The sequence below is a fragment of the Dasypus novemcinctus genome, chromosome 21 (genome assembly GCF_030445035.2).
Source record: "Dasypus novemcinctus isolate mDasNov1 chromosome 21, mDasNov1.1.hap2, whole genome shotgun sequence".
Taxonomy (NCBI): Eukaryota; Metazoa; Chordata; class Mammalia; order Cingulata; family Dasypodidae; genus Dasypus; species Dasypus novemcinctus.
Genome location: NC_080693.1, coordinates 56,241,103 through 56,264,232, shown reverse-complemented (window position 1 = coordinate 56,264,232; position 23,130 = coordinate 56,241,103). Strand labels below are relative to the sequence as shown.

General features: G+C 43.9%; 1 protein-coding gene across 2 annotated transcripts in view; it reads left to right on the top strand.

Moving 5' to 3' along the window:
• The first annotated feature begins 4,462 nt into the window (after positions 1-4,462).
• Positions 4,463-23,130, top strand: part of B4GALNT2 (beta-1,4-N-acetyl-galactosaminyltransferase 2 (SID blood group)) — a 69,149-nt gene continuing 50,481 nt past the window's right edge. Inside the window, exon 1 of one of the 2 annotated variants that reach the window (XM_004455384.3) lies at positions 4,463-4,595. In XM_004455384.3, coding sequence (XP_004455441.1) covers positions 4,582-4,595 — 14 coding nt within the window. In that variant the 5' untranslated portion in view covers positions 4,463-4,581. Of the gene's footprint in view, positions 4,596-4,770; positions 4,884-23,130 lie in introns of those variants that run through there. The other variant, XM_058284026.2, reaches the window with a different exon arrangement.

Here is a 23,130-nt window from a genome sequence, read left to right as displayed (position 1 = left end):
GGCTGAAACCAGTAGGGCAGCAACCTGGCCTTCTGTCCTTTCTTCCCTGTTCTGGACTTGGCCCTGGCCCTTCCCAACTTTTCTCAATTCTCTCCCACATCTTCTCCACCCTCGCTAACCTGAGCCTTCCGTATACACAGGCAGCAGAGGAAATGCAAGGCTGGAGAGCCAGCAGACCTGGGCTCCAACCCCACTGTGTCCTCTCACAATTCTGAGTCCCACCCTCCTCATCTGAAACTGAGACCCAAGATTTAAGTTGCAAGGTTGTTCTGAGCATCAAATGATACAATTGAATTCTTTCATTCTTTTATCCAGCCAATGGTTTTTGAATATCAGCTATGAGCCAACCCCTATGCTAGGGAAGTGATGGAGATAAAACAGCCTTTCAGAGAGCAGGGGAGGCAGAAGGCAAACACATGCATGTTAGTAGACAATTACAAATTCTGATCAACTCTGTGACTAGAAAGTACTGGGTGCTGAGGAATCTGAACCAGTTTGGAGACCAGAAACATCTCCTTTAGAAAATGATATTTAACCAGAGATTAAAGGCAAAAGCCAGACAAAGGAAGCAAGGGGTTGTGGAAGAGCTTTTCAGAAGGAGGGCAGAGCATGTGGGAGCATGAACAACCTTCGTGGCTAGCTGAGAGGCTAGCACCATCTGTTTAGGACCTCCCTCCCCTTGAGCACCTATCTCCATCCATCCAGACCAGAAATCTTATTCTTGAGCAGGAGACACCACTTCCTATTTCCATGAGATTATGGCAGTCCAGGATGTTTTGTCCCCACTCTTTTGGTACTCAGAAAAGCGGGCCTTCCCCCTTCTTTTTTTATTGAGAATCAGTTGGGTACTGGATTTGGGAAGGTGGTAGGGCTACTGACTGTGTGTGTGAGAAGATCATGCATTCAGTCAGTTACCAGATAGTGCATCTCAGGAGGCAGGCCTGCGTGAGATTCTGGGAATAGAAAAGCAAATAAGAGGGAAGCGGGTATGGCTCAGTGGACAGAGCTTCCGCCTACATATAGGAGGTCCAGGGTTCGATACCCAGGGCCTGCTGGTCCATGTGGCGAGCTGGCCCATGTGGAGTGGTGCTGAGCGCAAGGAGTGCCGCCCTGTGCAGGGGTGCCCCCTGCTCATGGAGGGGTCCCCGTGCAAGGAGTGCTGCCCTGTGCAGGAGCGCAGCCCATCCAGGAGTGGTGCCACCCACATGGAGAACTGATGCAGCAAGATGATGCAACAAAAAGAGACACAGAGAAGAGACAATATGACACACAATGAACTAGGGAGCTGAGGTGATGCAAGAGAATGATCACTTCTCTCCCATTCTGGAAGGTCCCAGGATGGGTTCCTGGAGCCACCTAATGAGACTACAACAGACACAGAAGAATGCACAGTGAATGGACACAGAGAACAGACAAGGAGGGTGGGTGGGAAGAGAAATAAATAAATAATAAATAAATAGATAACAAATAAATAAATGGACTTAGCCTTAAAAAAAAAAAAAGCAAATAAGACTTGGTCCCATTCCTCAGAGGGTAAGAAGTTGCTAACTGGCTCTACCACCTTGGTGTGGTGGCAGAAACCATTCTACTTCATCCTTCCCTCAGCATCCTTGTCTTGGCAGAAAACACTTTTTAAATTGGCTCAGGATGCAAAGCTGGCTTAATCATTCTTTCAAGAACACCTGTCAGGATCTGTTGGCTGGATCTGAGTTCCCTGTGGGCCACTCCAGGCTACTCCCACAAGCACAGGTAGCCAGGATCCTGATTGTCAAAGATAAAGAGTTTGGGCTTAGGCCCAGCAAGACCAGTGCCAAAGGCAGCTGTGTGGGGCCCTGGAAAGTGCTGGAATGATCAAGCAGAAGGAAAATATATGTTACTTTAGAACTTGCCAATTAATCAAGGATTATACCCAGAAATGGGCCTGGAGGTAGGGGGAAGTGGAAGGTCCTGCCTAGTGGCAAAGTAGTACCAAGCCACAGTGAAAAGCCCGTGGGTACCCCGTGGGAATGGAAAGCCTTGGGTGGCCATCAGGGTTCCAGGTAGCCTTGGGGAGTTAGACACCTGGAGACCAAGCCTGGCTTGGTCATGATGAACTGGGTTGAGAGGTCCTGGCTGATCAAGCTGCAAGACATTAAACACTCCTCACTTAGCTAACTTGCCCTTCTTGCCAGCTACCCCACAGTGGGAAGATACACTCAGCAACCACACAGGAGTTCTGAAACCACAATCGTAGCACACAGCACTTCTGTGAGATGAAAGTTATGGTTGAATTATCCATCCCCACTTCCCAATTCCGAGTCACCAGAAGAGCTGACAGGGACAAGACGCTTCCCTGTTTAGATAGAGCTGATGATGAAGGGGGCACAGTGAAGTCAGCACTGGCTTTAGAGGCAGAACTCCTGGGTGCAAATCCTAGCTCCCTGGCTGGCTGGGAAAGTTTGAGCAAGGCCTGAAATTTCTCCCAGGCTTGGTTTTCACATCTGGGAGGGGCTCACAAAATTACTGCAGGGGTTGGGTTAAGGAGGATAACACATATGAAAGCCCTTTGTGAGCTATGAGGGCCTAATCAAAATGTCATCTTTTAACTGCACACACATGGTTGGTACAGCACTTGGCTAGTTAGTCTTGTCAAAGAGAGGATAACATTCCTTTTATTTATTTTTTTAAAGATTTATTTTATTTATTTCTCTCCCTCCCCTCGCCCACCAGTGGTCTACTCTGTCTATTTGCTGTGTGTTCTTCTGTGTCTGCTTGCATTATCTGGTGGCACTGGGAATCTGTTCTCTTTTTTGTTGCATCATTGCTGTGTCAGCTCTCTATGTGCGCAGTGCCACTCCTGGGCATGCTTTCCTTGCGGGGCACACATCTTGTGCGTGGGGCACCCCTACGTGGGTGACACCCCTATGTGGGGGACGTCCCTGTGTGGCACAGCACTCCTTGCACATGGGAGCACTGTGCATGGGCCACCTCACCACACAGGTCAGGGGGCCCTGGGGATCGAACCCTGGACCCTCCATATGATAGGCAAATGCTCTATCAGTTGAGCCACATCCACTTCCCAACATTCTTTTTAGAGTTGTTTCAATCCAGAGCTGGAAAATAGCTATGTGCAATTGCTACTTCAGAATTGCCAGTCACCAGAGTTCCCCTTTTCTGCTGGCTGCTGAGAATCTTGGGGCTAAATTTAGGACTCAACTGTACCAAGGTTATAGACTCCTCTGACATTTCATTCTACTCCCTTTCTGGACTCATTTTGTTTATTTAATTTATAGTCTGCCCATTTTGCTTGCACTTTGTATACCTTTGTTATGTCTACTTGTGTTTGCAACTTAGCTGGGACCTAATAAAATACAACACAATCCGCGCTTGAGAGAAGCCGCCCAGCACCGCACCTGGCTTATGAAGAGGGTCCAGCAAATGCTAACGTCATCTGGGATTCCCCAGGCCCAGGCGTTCAGCGGCGGCATAGGTTCCATCCTGACTATTAGAGCGACTAGACCACATTCCAGCTTCTGGGGGGAGTGTGGGGTGAAATGGGTGGCGGAGCGGGGGGAGCGGGCTAAGACCCAACTCGGTGAACCCAAGCATGAGCCTCAGGAGAGGCGGTGAGGACAGTGGGCAGGGACGGAGCTCAGCCGCCACGGACGCGGAGGGGCCGCGCGAGTGGGAGACTGGAGCTCGGCGCCGGGTTCTGTTTCTCTGTGCGGTGGACAGAGAAGTCGGGCGTTGCCGAGAAAGAGGTCCAAGGTAGAGATGGGGGGTCAGGAGAGACGCGCGGGAGCCGGAATTTGCGGGAGCCCTCGGGCAGAGTGCACTTGTCGCGAGGAAAGGCAGGCTCCGGGCTAGGAGCGCGGGCTGAGCACTTGCTGGGGCAGCGTGGGGACGATCACAGAAGCGAGAAGCGCGGGCGACGTCGCTCGCTCCTGGCCGGGGACGGGGGACCTGACCGTGCTCCCTGCCGGCCTCTCCCAGCCCCTTTCCATTCTGGGGTTTGGGGGAAACGCCGATGCAGCACCCCCGGCCCTCCGCAGGGAGGTCCCTCTCTCAGCTCAGACCCCCGACGCGGCAGACGGCGCCTGGCACGCAGGCTCCGCGGGACAGCAGGTGCTCGCCTTGTGGGCGGCAGGGTCAGCCACGCGAGGTTCGAATCCCAGCTCCACCGCTTCTTGCTGATTACCTCGGTTTGCATTCGCTCATCAAAGTGGAGCTAATAACGGTACTTACCTGTCAGGACTGTGGTGACAATGAAATGACACAGTCGAGATAGAGCGTTTGGCACCGTACCTCCTCCCTAGAAAGCGCCCCTTGAGCGGGGCTGGGGTTATCTGTTACCCCCAGGAGTTCTCCCGGACTTCGCCCGGCGGCGGGTTGGTCCCGCGGAGCGGCTGCGGCGGGAGGCGGGCGCCACCCCGGGGCTCCGGAAGCCCCGAGGCCGCGGGCAGGTGCGGCGGCGTGGGCGGGGCGCGCGCGGCTCCTGGGCCGTCCGCTCGCGCCCGGCTGCCCGGGATTTGCCCGGCGGGTTCCAGGGCCCGGCAGTCGACGGGGTCGCTGCTCCGCTCGACGAGGGCGGCGGGATCAGTGATGTCTTCGTCCAGGTGAGTGTCCGTGGAGAGCAGAAGGGGGAGATCCGACTCCACGGGCGTGCCCACCTTCGGGCTTCCCCAGCCACCTGAGGCGACAGGGGCGCGGCAGCAGACTCCAGGCTGGGCAGCTCGTCTCGCAATTAAGCCCAGCGTGTTCCCCGCGGAAGCGGGGTCGTCGGGAGGGGAACCGCGCCCCGGGACGATGTCGGAAGGCCCCTGCTCGTTTTGGGGCGCCGCGCCCTCGGGGAACACTGGTTTTCCGGTTGGCAAATTCGACGTGGGAGTTGCCCCGAGCGGCGGGTGAGGTGTCGTGTGGACGTTCCCGGGCGTGGGACTCGGCCTTCGCGGCGCGGGGTTAGTGGCTCGAGATTTGCCACCCGGCGGCTCCGACCCAGGGTGGGGGTGGGGGGCCTTTCCTCTGCGCGGGAAACCGTGCGGCCGTCGGGTGGGCGCGCGGGCGCCTCGCCGGGGGGTCCCAGGTCGCCGGCTCCGCGGGGGTAGGGGATTTGACGCCTGTTCCCTCCCGCAGCTTCAGAAAACAGCACGAAGAGAGTTGGGGGTTGGGGAAGGTTGGTTTTCAGGTCCCTACGCAGGAGGGAATTGTGGCTCCCCGGGTTAAAGAACCTTTAGGTAGTTATGATAATTAATGGAGGCGGGGGGCTGCAAGTCTAATTTAATTTTGTTAACGATGAAGAAGGATCAGAAATAGATTTTGTGCTCCTTTAGCTTTCTAAGTTTATTTTCTTTGTATTTTTCAAAAATCTAAAACGATTAATTACAGACAAGGAAGTCATCCTGAGAAAATGCAAAAACGTGTTGGGGAGATGATATTTCACAGGCATTAAAGAGTACACTCTGTACGGGGGGTGCAGCCGGCTGAGGGAAGGAAGGCTGTTCTTACATCGCCTGCATGTCCGCAGCGAAGGCTCTCATTCAGTGTTCTCCTTCCCCAGCAGGCACAACGCGACCGTGGTTTTATTTGGTGGCCTTTGCTTTCTCTCTATATCTACGATCTTAGGGCTGCTCACCTGTGTAACCTCAGGGAACTAACATTTCAGACTTTGTTTCTTTGAGGGTAATTCACTCCCACATGTCTTCTCAACCCAGGAAATGGTAATTTAGTGGCATGTACTAGACTCAATAAATGCTGTTGGTTCCCTTGGAAAGAAGGTACTCGTATCATTTCCACTCCACAGACATGGAGACTGAGGAAAGTACGCAAGGACTACACTGAAATGAGTAGGTTGGAATTTATCTCCATCTGAGGCCTGTGCTTTTTGATTGTGTGGAATATTTTATTCCCAGTATTTTTTGATAACCCTACAACAGGCCAGGCAATGTTACAGGTGCTGGGAATAGGACCTCCCTGGCTTCCTGGATCCGTGGTGACGTTAGCACAGTGGATATGGTTTTTAAACACCTCCTTCCTCTACAGAACAGACTTATTTTCAGGATTAATCATGTAATAATCAGTAATAATGATTATTTTCTTGTTTCTCTGTAATGTAAAAACAATGAAAATAAATGACAATTGTAAAGATCTTAAAATTTGGTAGCATTCTTCAGGTATGAATTAAAATTTGCACTTACCAAACAAAAAGATTATGCCTGGCAGTTTGCAATGTTTCACTGTTTTAAATTGTAAACACGAAATAAAAACTCAAAGTGGTGACACAGAGTGACAGAACTAAAGTAACTCAAGTTTGGTTTCTTCCTCTTTATTTATCTTTCTCCCCTCCCCATTTGTTTGCTCTCTGTGTCCATTTGCTGGGTGTTCTTCTGTTCACTATCATTCTTGTCAGTGACACGGGAATCTGTGTCTCTTTTTGTGAGGTCATCTTGCTGCGTCAGCTCTCCATGTGTGTGGTACCACTCCTGGGTAGGCTGTGCTTTTTTCGTGCAGGGGAGTTCTCCATGTGGGTGCACTCCTTGCGCATGGGGTTCCCCTACTCGGGAGATAATCCTGCATGGCAGGGCACTCCTTGCGCGCATCAGCACTGTGCGTGGGCCAGCTCACCACACGGGTCAGGAGGCCCTGGGTTTGAATCCTGGACCTCCCATGTGATAGGCGGACGCTCTATCAGTTGAGCCAAATCCGCTTCCAGGTTTCTTCCTCTTTAAACATCACCATGCTATTAGTGTTTGTTTCAAATTTACTGCTTAAATGGAGGAATATATAATACCCCAAAGGTTGGAGACAGAAACTGCTTCTTGAGCCAGCTGGCACAATTTGGAATGTTACAAACTTACTCTGGTTACAGTTTTACTCTTTTTTTTTTTTTTAAAGATTTATTTATTTTATTTAATTTTCCCCCCTCCCCTGGTTGTCTGTTCTTGGTGTCTGTTTGCTGCGTCTTGTTTCTTTGTCCGCTTCTGTTGTCGTCAGCGGCACGGGAAGTGTGGGCGGCGCCATTCCTGGGCAGGCTGCACTTTCTTTTCACGCTGGGCGGCTTTCCTCACGGGCGCACTCCTTGCGCGTGGGGCTCCCCCACGCGGGGGACACCCTTGCGTGGCACGGCACTCCTTGCGCGCATCAGCACTGCGCATGGGCCAGCTCCACACGGGTCAAGGAGGCCCGGGGTTTGAACCGCGGACCTCCCATATGGTAGACGGACGCCCTAACCACTGGGCCAAAGTCCGTTTCCCACAGTTTTACTCTTGAAAGGAACCCATGCAGCCAGATCAAGTGTGTGTTAGAGCCAACTGTATAACTGGGTTCTTCAAATTCACTTCCATGTAGAATACAGTTTTTAATGAAAAGATAAATAATAAAGATGTGGTAATTTGAATCTTGCATATATTATTAAAACTGGACAGTAACCACAGCAATTATTTAGAACTTAGACCTGCAGTTTTCAGTCTTTTTGGTCTCAGTATCCTTTATATGCTTAGAAATTACCGAGGACCTCAAAGAGCTTTCATTAATGTGAGTTGCATCTATAATGCCATATTGGAAATTAAGGCTGAAAGAAATTTTAAATATTGATTTATTAAGTCATCAAAGTAACAATCATAAACCTATTAATTGTTAACATAAATAACATATTATAATGAAGTATAGCTACATTTTCTAAAGCAAAACAAAAAATTACGTTTTTACAAGTCTCTTTAATGTTAATAGAATAACAGAAGACAGATGGATTCTCATATCTTCTCTTATATTCAATCTGTTGTGATATGTGTCATGTGGTTTCTGGAAGAAACATTCATAAGAAAATGTGTGAAAAGAGGATAATTATGAAAGTAGGATTATTATGAAAATAGACTGACCTTGTGGACCTCTTGAAAGGATTTCTGGTCCCCAGAGATTCCTGGATCACACTTTAAGAAACAATAATTTATATCCAACAGAAGATGTTGGGAAGAGTAGTATTTTATCACTGACATAGTATGGAATTGTTAGCACATGCTGATAATGAAAAGCGGACCAAACTTTAGTTGGTTTTATTGTGTTTAAAAATTCTATACACACCTCCTAATGAGAGCACGCAGGGCAGATGGCACCCACTGCCCCACCCTTCATGCCATCACCACAGAGCACAGAATCTGGCCATATTTCACATTACATGCTTTCCTGTACCTTTGATTATATTTATGTTTTCCCAGCTGTGGCCACTTGTTTTTATTTGTCAAAGGGCTGCCAATACAAAGTACCAGAAATGTGTTGGCTTTTATAAGGTGCTTTATTTGGCATGAAAGCTTACAGTTCCAAGGCTGTGAATAGTCCAAACCGGGCACCATCAGAGAGGCTTTCTTACCAAAATCAGCTGCCATGTGGTGAAGTAAGATGGCCACCCATCTCTGCTGAGGTTTGGGCTCAGCTGAGGGCAACCAGGCACGGGGTTTGTCTCTTTCTGGGCCTCCTATATCAGTCTCTGCTGTCCCGCTTTCTTCTGGAGTTCAGCTGTAAGCTATCAGACACATAGCAGGGCTCTTCTCTTGAGCTGCTCTGCGGGTCCAGCCTCTTGGTGCCTTTGTGCTTAAGTGATCCTCTAGTCCTCTTTCACAGGGCCAGATCCAATATGGCAGAGCTTCCTTTTCCTGTGTCTGTCCCTCTCTGTTTCCATTTATTTTATTTTATTTATTTATTTTTAAAGGATTTATTTCATTTATTTATTTCTCCCCGCCCCCTTGTTGTTTGCATTTGCTGCATTTGTTTGTTGCAGATCTAGCAAGGGGGCAGAGATTCAACCTCACTGATACAGTCCAATTAAAAGCCCTAAATCTGTCTTATCAAGTAATGTAGTCAAAGGACCCTCAGCTAAATTTAATGCAATCAAAGGGTATCACACCCCAGGAATAGATTACAAACATAATCTGGGAAGTGGATGTAGCTCAGTGGTTGAACACCTGTTTCCCATGTACAAGGTCCTGGGTTCAACCCTGGTACCACCTAAAGAAAAATAAAACAAACAAAAAACCCCACATAATCCTTCTCTTTTGGGAATTCGTAAAATTAATCTCAAACAGCTGCACCACTTATTTGTGCTTCTAGAGTCCTTGATTCTCTGAAAATCCCTTTCCAGGCCAATCCAACTTCTGGAAAGATCGCTTAATGTGTATTTATTTAGGCCTTCTTTACATGATACTCCCTTCAGCTAGATTCTCTTAACATACTCTCAGGGAAGTGCCGGACACTATGGGAATCTTCATGACTTAGGTAACAGCTTTGGTGGGGGTTGGGGGAATGGACCCGACTTCACTCATCTGCTCTCACATAGTACAATTATGCTGCTGCTTTTTCTCATAAACCACCCTCCTTCATGGGAGGGAAGCTTTTTTCAAGAAACCAGCCTGGGTGGAGGGAGGAGAGGGGCAGGAAAAATGAGGTTCAGTGTTCATGGGTGAGTGAATTATATGCCCCGCCCAATTCAAAGGTTACTCTTCTGCTTATCTCTGGCCACAAGAATTGAACCAGGAAAAAAAGAATAATCAGAAATGTATTAAATGAGAAAACAGACTATACCTTTTCCATTTTATTGGTAATGTAGTGGGGAGTATGTGTGTGGGTATGGGTTTTGGTTGGAGTAGAGTTCTGCTGCAAAGTAGACATTAGAATGACCTAAATTTGTCACTTTGGCAATGAATCAGAGACTGGAGGGTTAATGGGCTCCTCTCATGGAAGAAGACAAACGGGGCTTTTGTAGCATTTACACCTTTTTGAGAAAATGTTCAGTCATAATTTTCTTTTGATCCCTTAGCTGAAATCAACTGGGTGGCACTAATAGGAGTTTTGCTTCCGAGGTCCTGAGGGTATCTTAGGTTGCCAGGGCTGTTAAAAGATATTCCACAAACTGGTTGGATTGAGCAATAGGAATTTATTGTCTCACAGATTTAGAGTGAGAAGTCTGACTACAGGTATTGTCAGGACTTGCTTTCTCCTGGGGTCTGTAAGTGTGTTTCCAGCAAACCTCCACCGCATGGCAATTTCTCTCTCCTTGGGTCTGCTCCTCTGGTTTCCAAAGACTTCTGGCTTCTAGTTCAGTGTCCCATTTCTTTTACTTATAAGGACTTCAGGGAAGCAGGTGTGGCTCAAGTGATAGGACTTCAGTTTACTATTTGCAAGGACCTGGGTTCTATCCCTGGGGCCTCCTGGTGAAAAAGAAGAAGAGAAAGAAAGCATGTCTGCATGGCAAGGCAGAGCCTGTGCAAGTGAGTCATGCAGCAAGATGATGATGCAACAAAAGAGAGACAAAGGGGAAAGTCAAGGTGAAGTACACAGAGACCAGGAACTGAGGTAGCACAGCTGACAGGGAACCTCTCTCCATGTCAGAGGTTCCCAGGATTGAATCCCGGTGAATCCTAGAGGAGAGAAAATGAGACATGGATACAGAAGATCACACAACAAATAGACACAGACAGCAAAAACAACAGGGTGGGATGGGGTGGGGGAGGGGGAAATAAATCTTTTTTAAAAATTAAGAAAGTAGGATTTCAGTCATGGTGCAGCAAGGCCTGCCTTCTTTTGGTATGGCGGCATCTTAACTAATAACACTATCTTCGAAGGTCCTGATTACAAGAGGGTTCATGCCCACAGGAATGTGGACTAAGATTTGAATGTGTCTTTTGTAGGGGACATGATTCAATTCCCAACAATGGGAATGTGAGAAGGAGAGATTGATGTCAACTCCACTTTCACCCAGACTAGGTTGAATAGATAAAAAAATAAGCTGCCATTGTCAATAGGTTGTCTGTATTGTTAGCTTGGTCTGGAAATGGTTTGAAAGAGTGATGGAGTCTGTGTTACTTTATGTCCTCAGGCCCAATGCACCTAGTTGCTTTATTAAAAACTTCTTGATGAGTGGTAATTAGAAGAAAAGTTTCTTTTTTGTTAGAAATTTACTATTAAAAATATGGTATACTACTAACATTAAAAGACCATTGCAAAAAAATTAAAAATAAATCTTAAAAGACCATTGCAATTTTAAAAAAGACTCCCATAGTCCAACCCATAATACAATTGTTTACACTTTTGCAAATCCCCTTCTTATCCTAGCCCATTTTATGCATATTTTTATAGAGACAGAAATTAGACACAAGCCAGTTAGCATTTTGATTTTTTTAGTTGCTTTTGTAGCAAGAACTTTTCTAAGATTTTCGCAATTGTTAATGGTCTTACACTTCTAAAAAATATTTTTATCGTGGTAACATATATACAACATAAACATAACATTTCCCATTTCAACTACTTTCAAGTATACAATTTGGTAGTGTTAATTACATACACAATGTTGTGCTAACTTCACCACCATCAAAAGTTTCCATCATCCAAACAGAAACTCTGTACCCACTAACCTCTGACTCCCCATTCCCCACCCCACCACTGCCGCTGTTGCCCTGTGATCTTCTGTCTCCATGAATTATTTATTTATTTTAGGACAGTAATTTATTAAGGTAGGGAGGGAAGAGAAATGGGAGAAAATAACAGATCCTGGGTCCCAGGTAGAGAGGAAGGGGCTGAAAAGTGATAAAGCAGGCTGATTTATAGACTACAATTTCCCATTATAAATTATAAATGCCCAGGTTGTACATGCGGGGGGGGGGGGGGGGAGGGTTGGAATACGCCACAGCAAGAGCAGGGTACAGAAGGCAAGAACAGGGGTCAAAAGGCAAGAAAGTGAGTTCAGCCTTTGTGCTTGCTTTTTTTTTTAAAGATTTATTATTTATTTATTTCTCACCTCTTTCCCGCCCCCTCCCCCCCTCCCCCCTCACCCCCTCACTCCCCCTCCCCTGCCATTGTGTGCTTTCTGTGTCCGCTTATATTCTTGTCAGTGGCACCGGGAATCTGTGTCTCTTTTTGTTGTGTCATCTTGCTGTGTCAGCTCTCTGTGTTTGCAGCGCCATTCTTGGGCAGGCTGCACTTTTTTTTTGCATGGGGCAGCTCTCCTTGTGGGGCACACTCCTTGTGTGTGGGTCCCCCCTATGTGGGGGACACCCCTGCGTGGCAGGGCACTCCTTGCGTGCATCAGCACTGCGCGTGGGCCAGCTGCACATGGGTCAAGGAGGCCCGGGGCTTGAACTGCAGACCTCCCATGTGGTAGACAGACGCCCTAACCACTGGGCCAAGTCTGCTTCCCCGTGAATATCTTTTTTCAAAATTTTGTTTTGTACATTTAAAAACTGAAAATGTAAAACAATAATTTAAAAATAAAAAGAAAGTGCAGTTGAATAAAAACAGTGAATGTCTTTGTGCCTGCAGTATTTTATTTCTTTTAGTAAAGTTCATGTGGCTGAATTTACTAGCATCTTTATGGTTCTTGGTGTGGCTTGCCATTTTACTTTCTTGATTACCTGCCAAGACACTTGTGGTGGTGATGGTGACAGGATTCTGTAAGCTGGGAACGCCCCTTCATTGGGAACTGCTCCTTCTCCCACGTGTGCCTGTGCCCTGGCCGTCGCTGACTGAACCAATAGTGGACACTTGACCAGAGTTGTCTCATTAGATTCTCTACTGGGAGTTTGGAGTGGGATTTCAAGAAGTTGACCAGTCTCTACTGCTCCTTGAGCTGAGGACTGGTAAAAACACTAGAATTGAGTGGTCATGTACTCAGAGATGAGACTAGTTGCCAGGTGTGTTTATTTTCCCTGCATTTGTGAGAACAGTGCCCACAAGTCCATCTGGGAGCTTTGGAGAAATGTATTCTGCAAATCATTGCATGCAGTGTGCTATACATACCCATTAAATCAAGTTTGCTGATTGTGTGGTTCAAATAGTCTAAATGGTTACTAATTTTTTTGTTTGTTTGCTCTGTCATTCACTGAGTATAGTATGTCGCCGTTTCTTCACTACGATTGTGGGTTTACCTCTTTCTCGTAATTTTTTTCAATATTTTGCTTTATATATTTGCTTTATATACTTTGAGGCTGTGTTATTAGAATCGTTATTATCTTCCTGTGAAATGAATCTTTTATGGCTTTGAAGTGTTCCTTTTAAAAGTCTACCTCGGGTTCCTCCCGGTTCTCCCACCGCCCGCCGCGGGTGCCAGCTCCTCTGCGGGCGGCAGAGCGCCGTGGACAGCAGCCCAGCTAGGGCGGGCTCTCGGCCCGCGCCCTCGCCGGCGCCAGCGAGCCAGAGAGCAAGGCCAGCTCGGCAGAAAGGCGCAGAAAGGCGCGGCGAGAGAGGAACCCAGGAGGAGAGTGGCGTGACTGACAGCTAAACCTGCTCCTGTGGAGTGGAAACGAAGCCACGAAAGGCAGGAGAAAAGGATATATCTTCAGACAAAAAAAGTGCATCCAAAGGGGAAAGGGGGAGTAAAGGGAAAACAGGCCGAAGTTTAGGGTTAACCTAGAAACTAAAGATTTACCTGCAGAAAACTGGAAACTAAAAACGAGGAGAGTCCAGCCTCTGGCGAAGCAGAAGGGAGAGAGACTAAGTCTGTTTAATGTCCTAGACCATGTCTTATCATCGATCGCTGTTTCTCCCTTCTTGAACAATGCAGAGAAATGATTTTTGTTAACTGCTTTTTAAATGAGCTACTAAAACTAAAATGTTTTTAGTAGCTCTAGAAACGTATTTAGGAATCCCACTTCACATTTTAAAAATGTGAATGCTTTTTATTAAGAGGTGAAATCATTTACTGGTTGTTTATTTTTTGGTACAACTAGAAAATAATGGGACACGGAATTATGGGAGGCTCTGACTGCCTTGGATGTCAATTTAACATTCCATCGGGCTGAGGTGGCTGTTTTTATATCCTATGATACAGTGCTCTCTAAATGGCTATTTGGAGAACCAGTCATTCATTTAATATGCCTTAAAATTTTTAAATTACTTGTATACCTATTTTTTATTTTTAGTAGAGTTGTTTCTTAAAGAAAACTTGGCTCCCTGATCTTGGCTCTTCCTTTCAGAATTGTGTGTCCTTTGCAACACCTTGGGCATGATAGTCCAGTTTTCCTAATAACCTTATGTGCTGTGATAGACTAGAAATTTGTATAAGTAATGTACATGATATTAAATTATGAATTAGTGGGACTTATGATGTAATAGCTTATCAACATTTGAAGATGTTAGTACTTGATATCCTTTTTAGGAAAATTTGCCTCTAAATTTTAGACTGGAAAGTCACCAGAATAACTTCAGAAAATAATTACAACTACATGGCTTTTTAGATTTTCAGTACATATATTAAAGAATTGGGTACAAATTATTGTCTGGGCTAATTATCAAAGCAACCAATAAAATCATAAAATCTCAATTTTGAAAGAAAAAGTCTCTTTGCTATTAATATAGAGATACCAACTTTATTTTGGTTATGCTTGGTATATTTGTTACTTTCTTTTTTACTTTCAACCTTTCTATATGCTTATGTTTTAGATGGATCTCATATGATGGCATATAATTAGGTTTCTTTTTTCCACCCAATCTATCTTTGTCTTTTAAGTGGGGCATTTAATCCTTTTATATTTAATTTAATTATTGATATCATTTGTTTAAATCTAACATCTGATTGAGTGCTATTTGTTCTGCCTGCTCTCTTATCTTCTTTCTTTTGCTTTTTGGAAATGATTATTTTTCAGTAGTCCATGTAACTATTAGCTTGAAAGTTATTTACTATGTTTGCTATTTCTATAGCAGTAACACTATAGATTTTAACATATATTCTTGAATTATCAAAGTCTAAAATTACTTGATATTTTTAATCCTTCTCTAGGAGAATGCAGAGACCTTAGAATACTTTTACTCTACCGTCTGACTTATATGTCATTATTTTTATGTTTTTCTTTTAGTTCTATATTATTTGAAACCAAACAAAACAATAATATTGCTTTATACAGTCAATATTCATTTACATTTACCCCCACACTTGCCATTTTTATTTCTCTTCCTTCTTTCCTTATAACCTTCTATTTATGATCATTTTCCTCCTGCAGGAAGAATACCCTTTAGTTGTACCTTTAGTGCAAGTATGCTGATAACAAATTCCCTCAAATGTTGTTTCTCTGAAAAATGTCTATTTCACTTTCATTCTTGTACATGCTTGCTTGTATAGCAGATATCATTTTTTAAACAATCAGTTTTATTGATACATATTAATGAAATATACAATTCACCCAAAGTGTACAAGCAATGGTATTTGTTATAATCACATAGTTGTGCATTCATCACTTCAATTCAGATATATTGATGCCTTCTGGCTTCCCATATTTTCTGTTAGAATGGGTCAGCTGTCAATCTCTTTTGCAGGTATGATGTTCTTTGATGTGAATTTATTGTTTGCTTTTTATGCTTGTGGCTTATAGAGCTTCTTGAAACCATTGGTTGATATCATTCATTAGTTTTGAAAGTTCTCAACCATTTTTTCCCTTCAAATATTTCTTTTGCCCTCCTGCTCTCTCTCTTCTCCTGTATGCCAATGCTCACAGTATCCTCTGTGTCTCTTCTTTTCTTTTGTCCCGCCATCTTTCCTTTCGGATGTTATCTTTTGATCTGTCTTCCACTTATGTCTAATTAGCTGTTGAATTCACCCACTGAAGTTTCAATATTGTTATTTTACTTTTTTCCCCAGAAATTCTCTGCATGTGTGTGAGAGTGTGTATATTTTTGGCATTCTTATTAAGGTGTAAGTTTCTGATGGACAAAGAGCATGTTATATATAATTTATATAAGAGCAATTCTCAAGTATTTATGAAGTTTTCTGTTTTCTTGCTTTGGCTTTCAAGTTATATGAGCTATACTTTTAAAAATATTTTATTTCAAAATTTCCAAAAATTTACAAGCACTCTATACCCACTGTTTTAGTTTGCCAAAGGGCTGCCAATGCAAAGTACCAGAAATGGATTGGTTTTTATAAAGGAGATTTATTTGGGTTAAAAGCTTACAGTTCCAAGGCTGTGAAAATTCCAAACTGAGGCACCATAAGAGATGCTTTTTCATCAAAGTCAGCTGCCACATGGAGAAGATGGCCTATCTCTGCTGAGATTTCTGCTTTCCCCTCTAGAATCTACCATCTCTCAGAGCCCAGCAACCAGAGCTCAGTTGTCAGTTATCAGGCATAGGGTTTGTCTCCTCTTGAACCTCCCATAATAGTTTGGCTGCTCCACTTTCTTCCTGAGGTCAGCTGCAAGCTACCAGGCATACAGTAGGGCTGGTCTCTTGAGCTGCTGCCTGACCCTAGCCTCGTAGGGGCTTCTTGATTTTTAAATTTTTAAAAATTTTAGGCAGTACCGGAGATTGCACCTGGTACCTCAGTGGTTGAACCTCAACCACTGAGCTACACCTACTCCACTTGGGGTCTTTGTGCTTAAGCGAATCTCTAGTTCTCTTTCACATGACTAGATAAAATACAGCAGAGCTTCCTTTTCTTGTGTCTGTCTCTCTGTGTTTCCATTTATATCAAACCCAGCAAGGGGGCAGAGACTCAACCAGAGTCATGCCTTACTGATGTAGTCCAACCCAAAAGCCCTAAAGCAATCTTATCAAGTAATCTAATAAAAAGACCCTCAACCGACTTTAATGCAATCAAAGGGTATCACACCCACAGGAATAGAATAATTAAAAAAACACAGTATTTCTCTTTTTGGGATTCATAAAATAATCTCAAACTGCCATACCCAAGCAATAACTTCCCCTTCTCTCCCCCTTCATCCCCTGGTAACCTTTAATCTACTTTCTGTCTCTATAAATGTGTTATTTTTAGATCCTTTGTAAGTGAAATCATACAGTATTTGTATTATATGCCTTACTTATTGTAGCAGTTTGATATTATTGATGAATTCCAAAAAGAATTGTTGGATTGTTTGTCAACTGGTTTTTTCCTCTGGGCATGTGAGATTATATTGGATTCAGGTATAAACCTCTACCTCTTGTGTTACTTGATTAAGTAATCAAGTAAACCTCTTGTGTTAATCAAGTAAACCTCTTGTGTCAGTAGGGCATGGCAAAAGACAGGGTTTTTAATGTTGGAGTTTGATGCTGAAGCCTTAAGCTGGAGCCCTGGGAAGTAAGTTCACAGAGGAAAGAGAAGCAAGCCCCAGGAAGAGAGGAACTCTGAGTCCAGGAAGAAGCAAACCCTGGGAAGAGAGGAACCCTAAACCCAGACAGAAGCAAGACCCTGGAAGAGAGGAAGCCAGGAAGCCTGAACCCTCACAGACGTAGGCAGCCATCTTGCTCCAACACATGAAAATAGACTTTGGTGAGGGAAGTCACTTATGCTTTATGACCTGATATCTGTAAGCTCCTATCCCAAATAAATACCCTTATAAAAACCATCCAATTTCTGGTGTTTTGCATCAGCACCCCTTTGGCTGACTAATACAGAATTTGGTGCCAAGGAGTAGGGAAGTGCTTTTGCAATTACCAAAATGCTAGCGTGGTTTTGTGAATGAGTAAGGGGTACTTTTTGGAGGAATTGTGAGATGCTTGATGGAAAAGGCCTAAATTGCTTTGCAGAGACTGTTGGTAGCAATATGGAGCCTAAAGTTACTGTTATAAGGCCTTAGAAGGAAATAATTGTGGGATGGATGCTGAAGAGACTTTTTATGATGCCTTAGCAGTAAATGATGAAACTATTATTGGAAACTGGAGGAAAGGTGATCTGTGTTTTAAAGTTGCAGAGAACTTAGCAAGATTAACTCCTGGTGTTTTATGGAAGGCAGAATTTGAAAATGGCGAGCCTGGGCATTTAGCTGAAGAACTTTCCAAAGTAAACTTGGAGAATGTGGCTTGGCTTCTGCTTGCAGCTTATAGCAAAATGCTAGAAGAGAAAGATGAGCTGAGGACTGAAGTGTTGGGCACAAAGAAAGCAGAAACTGATTCTGGAAAGTCCAAGCCTCTGGAAATCAAGTACCCAGATGATAGTGCCCCAGTGGAGGACTTAGCTAAACTTGGCACTTGTAAGTCAGGATTGAAGATGTAGTTATCTAGGAAAGACTTGTAGAAAGTCTGATTGCCTGATGGCTTGGACCCCTGCTTCCTGCATGCCAAACCAACAAGGTTTTTGAGAGAGCTGTATGAACAAAACCACTGTCAGCTTGGAATAAAAGAGACATGGAAAGGAGAAATTGACGGGGAAATGACTTCAAGAGGAAAACCATGGAAGCTGAGATCTGGAATTAGGACATCATCTTGGGCCAAGAGAGGAACCCTACCCATGTGTACAGAGAGGGTGAGTTTGCCCCAGCAGTTGCAAAGGATGGATGTTCTTGCCCGATATTCTGGGAGAGTTTTGCTGCCCCAGGGTATAGAGAGGTTAGAGCACATTTCCCAAGGATTAGGATGGTTAAGGTCAAAATCTAACAGGTCTGAGGGAGTGGACCTGTCCCCCATGGAATAGGGAAGGTAAGGTGGTCAACTTATTGCTCTGAGAGGGCTGAGCTTGTATGTCAAAGGTTAGGGGGAATGTTGTCTTGGCATCACTGTACTAGGGAGGTTAAGACTCTAACCCAAAGATTGGGTAAATTGTGGCAATCACCCCAATGCTCTCAGAGGGTGAGGTCTGGAGCTTGGTCAACACTGAGATGCTTGGTGAGGGTGGAACCAAGAAAATGGCCATTGGGCAAGCCAGTGGAAAGGGTGGGTCCCCATATAGCCTCAAGGAGAAGAAACCATCTTTGTAAGAATGACTCTCAGACATTGAAATTGAACAGGGGATTCCCTGCAGGTCTACTGAACTGTAAAGAAATTGTGACTCATGTTTCCCTCTCAATTTCTCCTTATTGTAATGAAAATGTTTATTCTTTGTCCGTTTGTATATTGAAAGTAGATGAATTGTTTTGTAAGTTTCAGAGGTCTATAGCAGATAGGACTTTGCCCCAGGACAAAACTTATTTTTTTAATTGATTGTGATATGATTTAGTACTTGCATTGTAACTGATTTAATTTTTTTTTTAATGTGTAATGTCTTTTCTGAATTCAGAGGGTGGAGTGTAGCAGTTTGATATTATTGATGAATTCCAAAAAGAATTATTGGAATATTTTGTAAACTGATCTTTTCCTCTGTGCTTATGAGATTATATTGGATTCAGAGGTTTACTTGATTACTTGTGTCAGTAGTTCCCACCAAGGGGCAGGAGCTCTCAGAGAAAAAGCATGGGAAAAGACAGAGTTGGAGGCTTTTTTTATGTTGGCGTTTTGATGTGGGAGTTTGATGCTGAAGCCTTAAGCTGGAGCTCTGGGAAGTAAGCTCACAGTGGAAAGAGAAGCAAGCTCCAAGAAGAGAGGAACCCTGAGCCCAGACAGAAGCAGGACCCTGGAAGAGAGGAACCCAGGAAGCCTGAACCCTCGCAGACGTCAGCAGCCATCTTGCTCCAACACATGGAAATAGACTTTGGTGAGGGAACTCAGTTGTGCTTTATGGCCTGGTATCTGTAAGCTCCTACCCCAAATAAATACCCTTTATAAAAACCAACCAATTTCTGGTATTTTGCATCAGCACCCCTTTGGCTGACTAATACACTTATTTTACTCAGCCTCTCAACTGCCCCCTCAGAATCAACAGACATACCTAGAGGAAAAGTGGCCTTCTTCATTAATCTCCATTATCCTCTGGATCCTAGCCCAGTAATTCTTTGCTGTATTGGTAGCCCTCTGAAACCTTCAAGAAGAATTTTTTGGGGGTCCAGATTATCTAGTTGTCACCAGTGAGAAGGTTGCTCTGAACTGTATAGTGCATTATTCTTGGAGGCAGAAATTTCTTTTGACCCTAAAGTTCTTAGATGAGCCAGTGGAGGAGGTGGAAGCTCAAAAAACTGTTTTGGGACTTTCCAACAATCACAGGAAGAGTGGACTAGAGCCAATTTCAATTTGGTTGAAGAAAATAAAGAAAGGTGATATCTGTACTCTTAGTATTGTTAAACAATGCATAGTTATTATATAACTATATAATAATTCATGGTTATTATGTATATAATTTGAACAGATTTCTATTACTTGCAGCCAAAAATTCCTGAGCAAAATATAAAAAATGGTGTGTATGTACCATTTATGCCCACAGCATCACCAAACCTTTCTGGTTGTTATCTTAATAGGAGCATAACCATTACTTCAAAATTATTTTTGATGTCAACATTTTAAACTTATAAGTGAGAACAAATATTTTCCTATGTGTTTACATATTGTCTATAATCTTGGGTCAGTTGTTTTTACATATTTCTTACCAATTTACCTATTGGTGTCCTGCTGCTTTTCTCATAATTGAATTGAGATGATTAAATGTTTGCACTCACACCTTTTAGGAATAATTCCAGCAGTCCAATGTTATCATTTTGTCAGTGTGGTTTTTTAATGTACTGATGTTAAATACATGTTTTAATGCATATTTAAATCTTTAAAAAAATTTTTTCCCCCTGTCCCTCCCCCTCCCTCTCCTCCTTGCTCACGCGGGCACTTGACTCGCCAAGTGGGCACTCGGCTCGCGATGCAGGCACTTGCACGGGCACTTGGCTCACCACACAGGCACTGGCTCACCATGTGGGCATTCACGTGGGCACTCAGCTCACCACATGGGCACTCGACTTGCTGTGTGGGCACTCAGCTCATGGTGTGGGCACTTGACTCACTGTACGGGCCCTCGGCTCACCACGCGAGCACTGGCTCACTGTGCAGCCACACTTTCTTTTCTTTTTCACCAGGAGGCCCCAGGGATCAAATCCGGGTCCTTCCATGTGGTAGGCGGAGACCGTATCACTTGAGCCACATTCGCTTCCCATGTATTTAAATCTTTTGATCTTTCCCCTTGGAGATGTTTGTGTAACCAAAATGTCTTGTTTTGCAAAGTGATCAGAGGGACAAAGCATACAGAAATCATGGCATTGCTATCTAACGCAAAAGGAAAAATCTTAACAAACTGGTTTTCCTTGGCACACAGGGTGCCTTTGCATTAGCACTCCATCCCTGTGTGGGGTGTAGCAATCCCTTGGGGGGCAATGAGGAACCCACTGCCCTTCCAGTGTCTGCCTAGTCCTGAGCTGAACCTGAGAAAGGCTGGGCAGGGTTAGCAGCCTCATCTGGCCTGAAGGGACACATTGCCATCACCTGATATGGGTGACTGACTCATTTCCTTATTTGTCATGACTTCATAAATTGTATTTTGGCCATCTCTTGAATGGTTCTTAAATATGGCCCAACCAGAAGAACAGACTCATGCAATTATAATTTTAGACAGTCCCCACTTATGCAGGTAAAAATTTAGTTTAACAACGTATTAGTCAGCCAAAGGGGTGTTGATGCAAAATACCAGAAATCTGCTGGCTTTTATAAAGGGTATTTATTTGGTGTAGGAGTTTACAGTTACAAGGACATAAATCATAAGACCAAAGTCTTTTGCCACATTTTGGAGCAAGATGGCTGCCAACATCTGTGAGGGTTCAGGCTTCCTGGGTTCTTCTCTTCCCAAGGTTCATTCCTCTCCAGGATCAATTCCTCTGTTTTCTCCACAAGATCAACTGTAGACTATGAGGCTTTCTAGGCTTTGACTCTCTCCACAAGGTCAGCATAGACTATCAGGCGAACAGCTCCGTCTCTCTTCCAGGGACTTCTGCCATGTCTAAGGAGATCTGATGTGGCCCAGGCAAAACCCTATTCATAATTCAGTCATGCCCAGGTACAGACCAGTTTACAAACATAATCCAATATCTATTTTTGGAATTCATAACTGTACCAAAATTCTACAGTGGAGAATATTTTCAGTTATCTGACAAAAATTCAGCTGTTGGGGATATTTTATGGTTAATCTCCTACCACACAATTTCTGCTAATGATAAGAATATAAAGTGCTGTCCCTACCTGGAACCAGATTTATGATTTACTAAGCTGAGACACATCTGATAAGATGGTCAAACTTGACTAAGAAGAAGTAAAGGTCTATTTTCTGTCAGGGCTTTTTTAATAACTTGATTAGCGTAAATATATATCTGAATACAATTTTAGAAAATTCACGTATTACAGAAATATATAGCAACAATATAGAAAATTCCACATAAAATTTCTATATATACTCTAGTCTTTCTGGACTTTGGTTTGTTCCATTCACCAATGAATCAGTACCTTGCATTTAATAACTGTAGCTTTATAATACATTTTCTTTTTTAGTAGTAGTATTCTTAATATTTTCCATACTATTCTTATGTAATTCAATAAAATTTAGGCTTATTTTAACAAGTTAAACCTTTTGTAGTTACATTATAATTGTATTGAGTTTATGGATTAATACAGGGTAAAGTTACAGCTTTATTCTAGTCAAGAATAAGGAATGTATCTCCATTTATCCATCTTTCCCTAATATAGTAGTAATTAGCTTAATTATTTAATTACAAAATTAATCCTTGATCACTGCAAAAAAAGGAGCATAGGAATATGTCATTTTATTTTCTTTTAAAAATTTATTTATTTTTAAAATTTATTTCTCTCCCCTTCCCCGCCTCCCCAGTTGTCTGCTCTCGGTGTCCATTCACTGTGTGTTCTTCTGTGACCACTTCTATCCTTATCAGCGGCACCGGGAATCTGTGTTTCTTTTTGCCGTGTCATCTCATTGTGTCAGCTCTCCGTGTGGGCGGCGCCATTCCTGGGCAGGCTGCACTTTCTTTCGTGCTGGGCGGCTCTCCTTACGGGGCGCACTCCTTGCACATGGGGCTCCCCTACGCAGGGGACACTCCAGCGTGGCACGGCATTCCTTGCGTGCATCAGCACTGCGCATGGGCCAGCTCCACACGGGTCAAGGAGGCCTGAGGTTTGAACCGCAGACCTCCCATGTGGTAGGTGGATGCCCTAACCATTGGACCAAGTCCGCTTCCCGGAATATGTCAATTTAAAGAAGTGAATATGCCTATTCACTTTTCTTTTTATTCATTAATTTTTTTAGGAGGTACTGGGAATTGAACCTAGGGCCTCATATATGGAAAGCAGGTGCTCAACATTGAGCTACACTTGCTCCTCACTTCTTTAAATATATATGTATAGTGGCATACAATCTGATAAAATTTCCTTATTTTTAAGGGCTTATACAATATGTATTTTTAAAGATTTATTAATTAATTTATTTACTCCCAACCGCTTGTTGTCTGCATTTGATGTGTCTGTTTGTTATATGCTGGTCTTTTTAGGAGGCAC